This window comes from Balaenoptera ricei, chromosome 2, assembly GCF_028023285.1.
Source record: "Balaenoptera ricei isolate mBalRic1 chromosome 2, mBalRic1.hap2, whole genome shotgun sequence".
NCBI classification, from domain to species: domain Eukaryota; kingdom Metazoa; phylum Chordata; class Mammalia; order Artiodactyla; family Balaenopteridae; genus Balaenoptera; species Balaenoptera ricei.
Genome location: NC_082640.1, coordinates 84086367 through 84099063, shown reverse-complemented (window position 1 = coordinate 84099063; position 12697 = coordinate 84086367). Strand labels below are relative to the sequence as shown.

Here is a 12697-nt window from a genome sequence, read left to right as displayed (position 1 = left end):
TTCCAGATTCATTCTGGTTCAAGATCAGGCTCTGACCCTTACTCAGCTGTCTGCTTGGGCACATCACTTAGCCTCTCTGAGCCTGAGTTCCCTCATGAGTAAAATGGGAACAATAATGCTTATTCCATAGAGCTCTGTGAAGATTAAGTGACACATGGATATAGTATGTTTAGCACATTGGTAGGTGTTTTATTTATTTATTTATTTATTCATTTTTGGCTGCGTTGGGTCTTCGTTGCTGCGCACGGGCTTTCTCTAGTAGCAGTGAGCAGCAGCTACTCTTTGTTGCGGTGCACAGGCTTCTCATTGTGGTGGCTTCTTGTGGAGCATGGGCTCTGGGTGCTTGGGCTTCAGTAGTTGTGGCACGTGGGCTCAGTAGCTGTGGCTCGCGGGCTTAGCTGCTCTGCGGCATGTGGGATCTTCCTGGACCAGGGCTCGAACCCGTGTCCCCTGCATTGGCAGGAGGATTCTGCCAATGCAGAATCCACCTGCCAATGTGCCACCAGGGAAGCCCTCGTAGGTGTTTTAAATTGTTTCTGATGTAATTATCATTTAAATTCAGAATCCATTGAATTTCAAGTCTTGTAAATAAACAATTCATTTTTTGAGGAAGGAGGGAAGGAAGGAAGGAAGGAAGGAAGGAAGGAAGGAAGGAAGGAAGGAAGGAAGGAAGGAAGGAAGACTTATACCATTTATTCTTTTTAAAAATTGTAGTTTCCCTAGTTTGGATTCCATGCTCACCAAACAATCTTCTGATTATGATTGGCTTCTATATAAGAAGCCTTCATCCATTTACTCACTCAACAAATATTTACTTAGTGCCTATTGTGTATTAGGCTTTATTCTAGGCATGGGAGTACATCAGCAAACAAGAAATATTTCTAAGGGAGGAAGACAAATAATAAGCTTAATAAATAAACTATGTGATACGGTAGAAAGTGATACATACTATGGATAAAACTAAAGCAGAAAATGGGAATGAGGGTGATGGGGGCGGGGGGATTCTATTTTAAGTTAGAGAAACAGCACTAATCATGTATGTTATGATCCACAAGATAGTAGTCTTTTAATGGATTACAGTCTAGCTTTCTTTAAGCTGCAGTAAACTCAGTCTTTATTGTGGAATGATAATGTTAATATGGTGAATAAAATTATTTTTCATGCACTTCATACTTCTAAAAATTCAACACCATTTTTATAGGTAATTGGTCACTGAGCAGAAAGCAACCTGACAAGATGACGCTGAGTCCCCTACTTCCAATTGTCTTAGGTTGGGTTCCCTCCAAAGCAGACCTAGAGGAGGACTTGAGGTGGAGTTTTTAATTGGCAGGTGACCCCAGGAAGCTCTACTGGAGGATAGGTCCATGAAACAGGGAAGGGAAAGAAGCCACTGTGGTGTGTTAATGAGCAGACTTCAGCTGTGGGTGTGGGGCTCAGTCCCGTGAGGACCTCTGGGGACCATGTGGACCGAGCCCGAGGAGTGAGGAAGCTGGGGTGTGTATCTGCCAATCCTGTCCATCACTGGCTGAGGGCTCCTCTATTAGCATATCTAAAATACGGGAAGCATGAGGGTGGGGAATCAACAGTGTCTGCTACACTATGGCCAAAACCTCATATTTATACTTTACCCTCCTAATTCAGAATTTTTAATATAGTGCCTAAACAGAGTCTAAGCTGGGATATTCCTTTTCCCAAATAAGCTCTCCACAGGGTGTGGAGAAAAGGGAACCCCCCTACGTTGTTGGTGGGAGTGTAAACTGGTGCAGCCACTATGGAGAACAGTATGGACGTTCCTTAAAAAACTAAAAATAGAACTACCATATGATCCAGCAATCCCACTCCTGGGCATATATCTGGAAAAAACCATAATTCGAAAAGATACATGCACCCCAATGTTCATTGCAGCACTATTTTCAATAGCCAAGACATGGAAACAACCTAAATGTCCATCGACAGATAAATGGATAAAGAAGATATGGTACATCACTCAGCCATAAAAAGGAACAAAATTGACTTATTTGTAATGAGGTGGATGGAACTAGAGTCTGTCATACAGAGTGAAGTAAGTCAGAAAAAGAAAAACAAGTACCGTATGCTAACGCATATAATATGGAATCTAAAAAACGGTATTGATGAACCTAGTGGCAGGGCAGGAATAAAGACGCAGACATAGAGAATGGACTTGAAGACACGGGGAGGGGGAAGGGGAAGCTGGGACAAAGTGAGAGAGTAGCATTGACATATATACACTACCAAATGTAAAATGGATGGCTAGTGGGAAGCAGCTGCATAGCACAGGGAGATCAGCTTGATGCTTAGTGACGACTTAGAGGGATGGGATAGGGAGGGTAGGAGGGAGGCTCAAGAGTGAGAGGATTTGGGGATATATGTATACATATAGCTGATTCACTTTGTTGTACAGCAGAAACTAACAACATTGTAAAGCAATTATACTCCAATAAAGATGTTTAAAAAAAAGATGTGGTATGTAAATGGAATACTACTCAGCCATAAAAAAAATGAAATAATGCCATTTGCAGCAACATGGATGGACCTAGAGATTATCATACTAAGTGAAGTAAGTCAGAAAGAGAAAGACAAATATCATATATCACTTATATGTGAAATCTAAAATATGACACAAATGAACTTATCTATGAAACAGAAACAGACTTATAGACATAGAAAACAGACTTGTGGTTGCCAGTGGCAGGGGAGGGGATGGATTGGGAGTTTGGGATTAGCAGAGGCAAACTATTATATATAGGATGGATAAACAACAAGGTCCTACTGTACAGCTCAGGGAACTCTATTCAGTATCCTGTGATAAACCATAATAGAAAAGAATATGAAAAAGAATGTTTATATATGTGTGCATATATATAACTGAATCATTTTGCTGTACAGCACAAATTAACACAACATTGTAAATCAACTATACTTCAATAAAATAAATTTTAAAACTTAAAAAAAATTAAAAATAAGGGGACTTCCCTGGTGGCACAGTGGTTAAGAATCCTCCTGCCAATGCAGGGGACAGGGGTTCGAGCCCTGGTCCAGGAGGATTCCACATGCCGTGGAGCAGCTAAGCCCGTGCTCCACAGCTACTGAGCCTGCAGTCTACAGCCCGCGAGCCACAACTACTGAGATCACGTACCACAACTACTGAAATCCGTGCACCTAGAGCCCGTGCTCCGCAGCAAGAGAAGCCACAGCAATGAGAAGCCCACGCACCGCAACAAAGTGTAGCCCCTGCTCGCTGCAACTAGAGAAAGCCCGCGCGCAGCAGTGAAGACCCAATGCAGCCAAAAATAAAAATAAATAAATAAATTTATTTAAAAAAATAAGCTCTCCATATTAGGATATAATATCATAGGTAAGATTGTGGGAAGAATGCTTAAAGTTACTCAAAGAGCAAGACTTTCTTTATTTTTTTTAACATCTTTATTGGAGTATAATTGCTTTACAATGGTGTGTTAGTTTCTGCTTTATAGCAAAGTGAATCAGCTATACATATACATATATCACCATATCTCCTCCCTCTTGCGTCTCCCTCCCACCCTCCCCATCCCACCCTTCTAGATGGTCACAAAGCACCGAGCTGATCTCCCTGTGCTATGTGGCTGCTTTCCACTTGCTATCTATTTTACATTTGGTAGTGTATATATGTCAATGCTACTCTCTCACTTTGTCCCAGCTTACCCTTCCCCCTCCCCGTGTCCTCAAGTCCATTCTGTACGTCTGCGTCTGCCATCTGCGTCTTTAGAGCAAGACTATTTTCACACATCCCCAAAAGTTTCAGAAGCCCTAATTACCTCATGTGCTAATGACAAATCATTATTATCTATTCATTAAAGCAAGCCCTATGAGAACCACTAATTTGATTTAAATTCTTTAAAAATAACGAAGTTGCATTCTTTAGAAATAGTCTAAGATTTCTTTCCTTCTTCAAAATGCTTTTTTCTAACCGAATTAATTTGAAATAATGCTGTGTTTTTTGGTTTTGCTTTTTGTTTGTTTTGTTGTTGTTACCAAATCTGATGACCTTCTTAGCAAATGGGCAACAGACTATGAAAATCTCTACATTCATTGTGCTGCAATGTTATAACATCAGTCAGGAGGACATTGGTCTTTCACATGCTCTAACATTCTTAAAAGCAAAGAATTAAAATCATTTACACAGGCAATTGAACTGAATAGGGGCTGAAAATTGTGGCTCTCTCCTTTTGTCCACTTACCCCTTTTTGCAAAGGAGTTTCTTTGTGCTTCACTGGGGACCAGGTAACATGGAACCCCAGTGGTGACGTAAGAGCTCACAAGATCAGGAAGAAAGATGCTCAGGAAGTCACTTAAGTAAATGTTGTGGTGGAAATTGGAACATCAGCAAATCTTAAGGCAATGTTACTGTTCATGGACTGTAGTCAGATGTACCCAGATTCAAGCCTGGCTCTACTACTTACTAGCCTTGTGATCTTACTTCACAAGGCTAGTAAGTAGTAGCCTTACTTCCTCTCTCTAAGCCTCAGTTTCTTCACCTCTAAAATGGGGATTAAATAGGACTGCGTCAAAAGGTTGTTGTGAAGAATGAAAGAGAGAATGTATTTTGGAGCACAAAACACAGCCCCTGGCACATAGTAAGCACACAGTACAGGTAGCTCAACCAAGAGGTCTGGGCAGTAGACTAGGGGTAACAGGGTTCAAAGGGGGTTCAGAACAGGTGGTCACCACACTGAGCTCTGACAGCCATTGCTTCTGCAAAGGCCCTGGACTTTAAAGGCCTCTTTTCTTAGGCCATCCGGTACTCTCCAGATCACCTGATCTCTTGGTGCAGACACTCTGAGCATTAGGGACCCACCTGATTAAGGGGATGGTTGATTTCTTTGAGACAGAACAAAGGTACATCAGTGCTCATGTCTGAGTACAAGTCTTATCTTTCAGATAGTGCAGGTAACAGAAACTTGGCCAGACTAGAGTCCAAATTTCACCTCTGTTATTTCCTGTATGGCCTCAGCCAAATCCCTTAGCTTCTCTGAGCCTTAGTTTCCTCATCTCTAAGTTAATGATCATACCCACTTGCAGACAACAAGGCATCTAAAGGGTGTCACAGGGCGGGTGCTTCAGTGATGCCTGGTATTCTCCTGCCACACTTAAAGCCCATCAGAGAATGTTTACATCCAGGGGAATTTTACTAGGAGTTCTAAGTTTTACTATCCAGCCTTGAAATGAGGTTCAGGTCTCTTCTTCATCTGAGTTTTTACATACTCCCTAACAGATTGGGCAGAAGACCTGTATAGCAGCTTACACAAAGCCACAAACTTGGACTTACTTATCATTTATTTGGTGATGGAGTCTTAAGTATCTGCCACTCTGATTCAGTTCTTGACCTGATAATACTCTTCAGTTTGAAAGAACCATCCCTAACTGGAAATGACCCAATCTGAGACTGGTAGGGACCCACCCATCCAGTGAACTGAATCAAAACTCTTCTCTGCCAGGACATCAAACTGTATTTATTTGTGTTGGCGGATAATGGCCTCTTGACATTGCCAGCCTGGATCTGCCTCCTGGACTCTTATCCCACCCACCCACAGAAATATTCACACCACCTACTTAGGGACGGTCCCCACCAAGTGCTTGATAAGTCCAATATTTGTTCATGGTCTCAAACATAAGTGTGGTCTTTAAAAAGGGATGCAGTGATATTTTTATGAGTGTTTAATATGGGTTCTCTTGCCTTTTCCAGGGAAAACAGAAGCCTATTTGGAAGCCATTAGAAAAAATATTGAATGGTTGAAGAAACACAACAAAAAAGAAAATAAAGAAGGTAAGGAATTAGTGTCATTATAAATTGCAAACTTCACCAATTTGTCAGGAGCTCTTAGTTTTTATTTTTTTATTTTATTTTATTTTTTTTTTGGCCGAGCGGCTTGTGGGATCTTAGTTCCCCAATCAGGGATTGAACCCGGGCCCACGGCAGTGAAAGCATGGAGTCCTAACCACTAGACCGCCAGGGAATTCCCAGGAGCTCTTATTAAAAATTCCCACAATCAAAGTAGGCTAAAGTCCCCTCTCAGAGCCCAAAAGACTCTAGGTGCTTCTCAGATGCGGAAGGGAATAGACCTCCATTTCTCTTATTTTTCAAATCAGCCTTTCAAGCAAAGGCATTTTCTTTTCTTTTCCATTTTATTATAAAAAATGTCAAACAGGAGCAGAGAACAGTATAATGAATTACCATGCATCCATTACCCACCGTCAATAATTATCAACATTTTGCCAATCTTGTTTTGTGTACCCACCCGCCCCCCTTCTCTTGGAGTATCTTAAACAATGATGTTTCCTGAGCACGTATTAGGTGCACCCTGCAGTCACAAAGGTAGCCGCTCACTTAGTTAAAACAAAACACAACCAGACTCTGTTCTGAGTGCCAGAGATGTGAAGGACCATAAGATGCAGCCCCTCACCCCCTGCCAGGTTGCTCACACCATCAATAAACCTCCGGCGGGCCCTGCTCAGGGCTAACACAGATAACATGGTGGTGCAAAAGAGATGAGAGGAGGGGGCACATCTCCTTACATCGGGAGAAAGAGCTGCAGGAAAGCCTTTGCTGGAAAGGCAAGGAAGAATTTACGAGTGAGGAGAGATAGAGGCAGAGGGAACACTGGTGCAAAGACATGAAGGGACAAAAGAGAGTGATGTATTACGGGAACTGGAGCCAGTTTTCCAGGAGCACTGAGGTCTGCAGACAGGGCTGGGGAGGTGGGCAGCGGCCAAGTCAGGAGGAGGCTTGTGCACCCTGCAAAGGAGGTTAATTTTAGCCCAAGGGCTTAAAATTAGGGCTTAATTAGGTTAAGGACTGAGAAATCTCTCTGGCAGCAGTATGGTTACAGATTGAAAAAATAAAACCCCAGAAACCAGGCAAGAGATGGGAAGTAAGGATCTGGAGCAGATATAATGCGGCTTAAACCAAGGCAAAGCAGAGGAAATAAAGAAGAAGGGAGAGGCTCAAGAGCTCTGTGGAGAGAGGATTCTAGTATGATTCCCAGGTGTCTGGCCAGAGCAGTTGCAAAGTGATGCTTTTTAAATGAGATTAGCAGTGCTTTTCAAACTTGAAAATGCATTCAAATCACCTGTGGAGCTTCCAAATATCCTAATGCCCACAAGACCACTAAATCAAACTTGAGGGGCAGGACCCAGGCATCAGTATTTTTTAAACTTTCAGGATTCCACTGGGCAACCAAGTTTGAAAACCAGTGAGACAGAACACAGTGGGAGCAAGAGGTATGTATTTTCAGCACCCCTTTAGCCTGTGATCGTACAAGTTGAGTGAGATGGAAACAATTATCAGGTCTTCACACATACTTTATTTGGTTCAAAATGATACGAATTTCTGGGCTATCAGTTCCATTAAAATTCACATGAACCATATTTCATCAAATCTGTCATTGATTGAAAAATGCACCATTGTTTCATGTACCACTACAGAAGAAAAATTAGAACATGCCATCAATTATGGCAAAGACTTTAAAAATTTTTTAAAGTTTATCTTAGTGTAATACAGTGTGTACCAAAATGCATTCTGAAACCAATGTAAATTGTAGGGACCAACCATTTAGAGTATTCATGTTATTTCTTTCACTGACTAACACATGAATCTGACTCCTGGTCATAATCAGCAACATCCTGCAATTCAGTCTTCCAGTTCCAGAAACGCCCAACCTAGTAAATCATGGAACTCTAGTGCATGCTTATTGAAGGCTCTGTGAGCAAGCTTCCGAATGACAGTGGTGGGTATGAGGCTCCCTTCTGCCTCCAGGAAGTGAGGGTGACATGCAGTTCACCCTTCTGAAGGCAGAAACAGAGAGCTCTTCTTCCCCTGCCTTCATATGTGCTCTGCCTGACTTGGGCCATCTGTCAAAGCCTGTGGGGACCCAGTCCTAGAGCCATACAGCTTCTGCAGCTGTGGGAGCAGGAAGTCTTACTATTAGTTCTGACCTTCCTTAACCTCTGCAGATGCCCTTTGCTTGACAGGGGCCTGGGTGACCTGAATCTCCTTCCCAAATCCAGGAAAGGGAAGTCCATGTGATGTGACAGTGAGGAAGATGATGAAATCTTATGGAGCCTTAAAAAGAAAGTCTGTACTTTTAGAAAAGTGAATTATAGCCCTTATCTCTTTTGAGCCTTACAGCCTTAAAACCTCTTTTAAGTAGAAAGTTAGCTACTCCTGGTGTACTCTAACAGCCAGCTAGGGCAGAGCTGGGATGGACTCCAATGGCCTTTCCTCTGCACCATGCCAGTTTTCCCATGGCACACAGTGACAGCCATGTCATCAAGAGACCATTTTTCCATTTCAAAAGAAAGCAAAATATTTTCCTGTTTGTCCATTCAAATCACCTGGACCACTTCACAGCTGTTTTGGGGAGTCTGCCTTTTGTCCCACTAAAGATACTGACCCAGAACCGATTCTGAAGAACCAGTGATGATTAAAAGGTGCCCCTTTGTGCCCTATGAGTCGGTGAGGAATCAGCTCGGGAGGTGCACACAGAATGTACACTCAGCCTGATTCTCTAACTCGCGCCTGAGAGAAAGGGAAAGTCAACAACCAAAACAAAACTGAGCCTCCAAACACTTATTGAATGTTCTGCACGTGTTAGATGCTTCATATTCACTACTTCAAGGCCGTAGAGTGGTCAAGGCAGTGACTACAGACAGACCTGAATTCAGAACCTGACTCTATTATGACCAGAGCAAGTGACTTACCTCCTCTGTCCTGTTTCTTCATCTCTGAAACGGGGACGCTAATGCTTTCCTCATGGGGTTTTGTGAGGAGCAAATAAGATGATGGTTGTAAAGTGTCCAGTGCTGGGAGTTCTCTCTTCCATTCTCATGGCCAAGCCCAAACTGAAAGGAGCAAATGCCCTCCTGGGTGGAGAGGAAACAACCTCTCTCTGAGCCTCAGCTCAGCGTGGTATGATAAACACCTGGTGCTTGTACAGAGGTCCTTCAAGTCTGGTTTTCCTTTCATGCAGGGGCTTAAAGATGCCCAAGTGACCCAGGTTCAGCTTCTATTCAGGGTAGCTAAAGGTGGCCATGGAATGCTCTGAGCTTTTGTATCCCCCTCTCTCCTTTCTCCTCCATAGGATGTATTGTATGTAGCCATTAAAAATGGTGTTTCTGAGGAATATCAATGCTCACTGTAAACTGAGTGAAAGGAATTAGGTATAAGGTTGAATGTACCCTGTGATCATAACCGTGTTGAGAAAGATACATCCAAAAGCTAAAAGGAAACAGAACAAAATATCCATTCTGGTTATCAATGATTCATAGAATTCAGGTGATTTAAATTTTATTTTCATGTTTCTGTATTTTCCATATTTTAAAACAATAAGCATATAACACTTAAAAGAATCAAGGGAAGATGTGGGGTTTTTTTCAAGCCTTCAGAAAGATGGCACCAGCAGCCTCCTTACTTGGTTGAGGATCTCTTTGTTTTTTGTGGACGGTTCAATGGTTTACCTAAATTTTTTGTTTAAGTAGGACAGAGGAACCACAAAGAGGTTATGGTTTCGTTTTTCACTCCATGCATGTAATTCAAACAACATGAAAATCAAGGTAATTCTTAATATGGAAAAAAAAAGTGGGTTGTCACAGCAACATGGGCTTAACCAGTGTAACAAGTTCAAGTCAGAACACCTGGTTCTGATCATAACTTTTACTAGCTGTGTGACCTTGAATAAGGCACTTAAGCTTTAGGGTCTTGTTACCCCAAGTGTGTTTCCTGAACCAGCAGCATCAACATCTCCTGGGACCTTGTTTAAAATGCAGAATCCGGGGCACCACCTCAGGCCTACTGAATACAAATTTGCAACTTTCCAAAAGCCCCAGGTGATTGGTATAAATATTAAAGTTGTCCAAGGCCTGGTTTATGAGCCTGTTCCCTCTCTGGTCAAATGAGGGCTGTTCTCCCCACCTGAACACCTCGAAAAGTTGTGATGAAGAGCAGATGGGATAACATAATGCGTGTAAACATGATTTGAAGCTGCAAACTACAGCACAAATGCCAAGAACTAAAATGCCTTCCAACGTGAAAGACAGGGCATGGTAATGATGTTCTACAAAATGCTTCTTCGTTAATGGTAATCACTGTAATGGGCTGTGCTTTCCTTATCTTTGCTCATGATACTCTAATGATATTTTCCAGATTATGACCTTTCAAAGATGAGGGACTTCATCAACCAACAAGCTGATGCTTATGTGGAGAAAGGCATCCTTGATAAAGAAGAAGCCGATGCCATTAAGCGTATTTACAGCACCCTGTAAAAATGGCAAATGACCCAAGAGTCTTTTAACTGTTTCAGAAAACATAGTGTAGCTTAAAACACTTCTAATTCTGTGATTAAAGTTATTTTGACCCAAGGATTATTAGAAAGTGCTGAATTTACAGTAGTTAATCTGTTAGAAGTGGTTAAAACATAGCTTTCTTGCCATAAAAACTATCCAAAAAGTAAAGTTGTACGTAAGCTGAGATTTTGTATATAGAATCCTTATTTCCTTATAGATTTACATTTTACAAGCAGATATATGTTGCTTTGGAAAAGCCTGTAATGGACTGAACTTAAAACTGAACCCTCATCCCACTGTGTCACACATACAAGCACCCCCTGAAGAATTAGAGGGTTCTGTTTTCAAGGCATGCTGCGTACCAAAGCACCTCATAGGATATCTCTGTTATGTCATTTCCATACCTCTTCGCTTTGGGGAGTTGAAATAAATTCACATTTCCTCATAGCCTCTATAGCTTAAAGTATAGCTATCTGCTTTTCGCCTGCTCCTGCTGGCTCTTTATCAGGCCCAATGGCACAGAAAGGAACCTGAAAAATGGGCATAGGATTTGCTGGATTTATTAACAATTCCCCCCCACTCTCAACATTTTCTATTAGTGAGTTTGCAGACATTGAGTTTTTCTCTTAAGAGGGATACCTACCTGTGTACTCTCCAAGATAAATGAGGTCATAAATGCTACATAAAGCAAGATAAAAATTGATGCCAGGCCTGAGTTATCTAAACGGAATTTGATCCAAGCCAAGATTTCTCAACAGAGAGCAAGAGGGCCAGGAAGCAGGGTAGATATAGAGATAAAAATCATTCCCTCCCCTGTGAACCACAGCTGGTAGATGAGTTTCCCTAGAGGACAGGGTTAATGAATGTCAGATCCCTGCAACCCCTCTTCCTCGGCCACCACCACCAACACAGTCCTGGAAACAACACACAGTGACCCAAGGTCCTCCGGAAGTGTTAATGCTTCGAATTAACAAACCAAAGAATGCTTTGAAAATGTTATTATTCAGTATAAATTAATTACATAAATATTTTTCTATACATTTCTGTTGAAAATCATAAAAATAACTTAATGCTTTGTATATCAGCTGTCACTACTTCAGATGGCTTCTGACACCTGTCTTGAACGTCCCTACCTCATATTCAGTTTTTGGAGAGGACCGGGGAACATACCGGGAAGCTACAAGAGGCTGTTTTCACAGGGAGGAGACCACTGCTGCTCTTCCCCACCCTCCCTAGAATTGCAAAAACAAAAACCACAGCCTGACACACACAGAAACAAAACTCAGTATGTTCTAGAGAAGCCAATACCCACTGGTGAATAGTGAGAGGGAACTAAAAACGTCTTTGCCGGAACTATACTTGCCAAAGCACAATGAGTCAGACTGTTTGAATGAGTCATCTTTGATAACATGGCTGACTCGACTTCACCATGGCCTGTAGTCCAAACACGCTGCTTCTACCTTAGAGAGAATTAACTGATTGTGACTCAAGCATTTTATCCATTCACTTTTCTATAGTTTATCTAAATATCTATGCAGTACTTTTTAAAATAAGACATTTACTAAGGGAGTTCATTGTAGCTTTCAGAGCACATTGACATTCATTAGCTCCTATTGATAAGGACAGAAGGGAGATCTTCAGTCCTGTTTCATACATGAGGTTCACAAAAAGAGCACTGGACATGCTCAAACTCTGATGGCCAAGAAGTGGTAAAGCCAGGATTAGAACCCATGTTCTTGTCTTAGTTCCCTCCTCCACAGCACTTCCGTGTGCAAGGCAGCGACTAAAGAACTCTAGTCCAGGACGTTTCAACTGTGGTCTCAGTGAATTCAGTTTTTAGTAACTTGAAGATGAGGGCAGAGATGTTTTGGCTAGGAATTGCTAAGAGAGACCTTAGGCAAAAATAAAATACTCAGAAAAATGTTTTTGAGATTGTGGTCTTCATTTCAAATTTGAACTTATGTCTTTTGGATAGTATTTTTGGATTTGTGTCTTTTGGATTACTCTCAAATTTCAGATTATTTTATGTTAAATAGCATAAAAACTATTAACATTAAAAAAAAATCCCTGGACTTTTTTTTAGAGGTCTTGACCTTTTCTTACATACATAACTGTTTCCCTTCCTTTATTTTTTTCTTTTAGCTTTCTGCTTTTCCAACTACCTCCCCATAGTTCAGGTAGTGGTGGATACAAGAAAATAGCAAAGCATGACAAGGAGACCACCCTATAGCAAAGATGATAATAACGTGAGGAAAAAAAACCATGAGAAATAAAAACAGGTTATCATGAGAAAAAATAATGAGGAAAAAAACCCAAAATACAAGGGATTGTGGACGTTATGAACAAACAAGAAATTCAA

The 12697-nt window shown here is 41.5% G+C and overlaps 1 protein-coding gene across 1 annotated transcript in view; it reads left to right on the top strand.

The window, feature by feature from the left end:
• SCG3 (secretogranin III) overlaps positions 1–10457 on the top strand; it is a 37405-nt gene extending 26948 nt beyond the window's left edge. Inside the window, exons 11-12 of the mRNA XM_059915542.1 lie at positions 5744–5824; positions 10199–10457. Coding sequence (XP_059771525.1) covers positions 5744–5824; positions 10199–10317 — 200 coding nt within the window. The 3' untranslated portion in view covers positions 10318–10457. The remainder of the gene's footprint in view (positions 1–5743; positions 5825–10198) is intronic.
• Positions 10458–12697: the final 2240 nt, after the last annotated feature.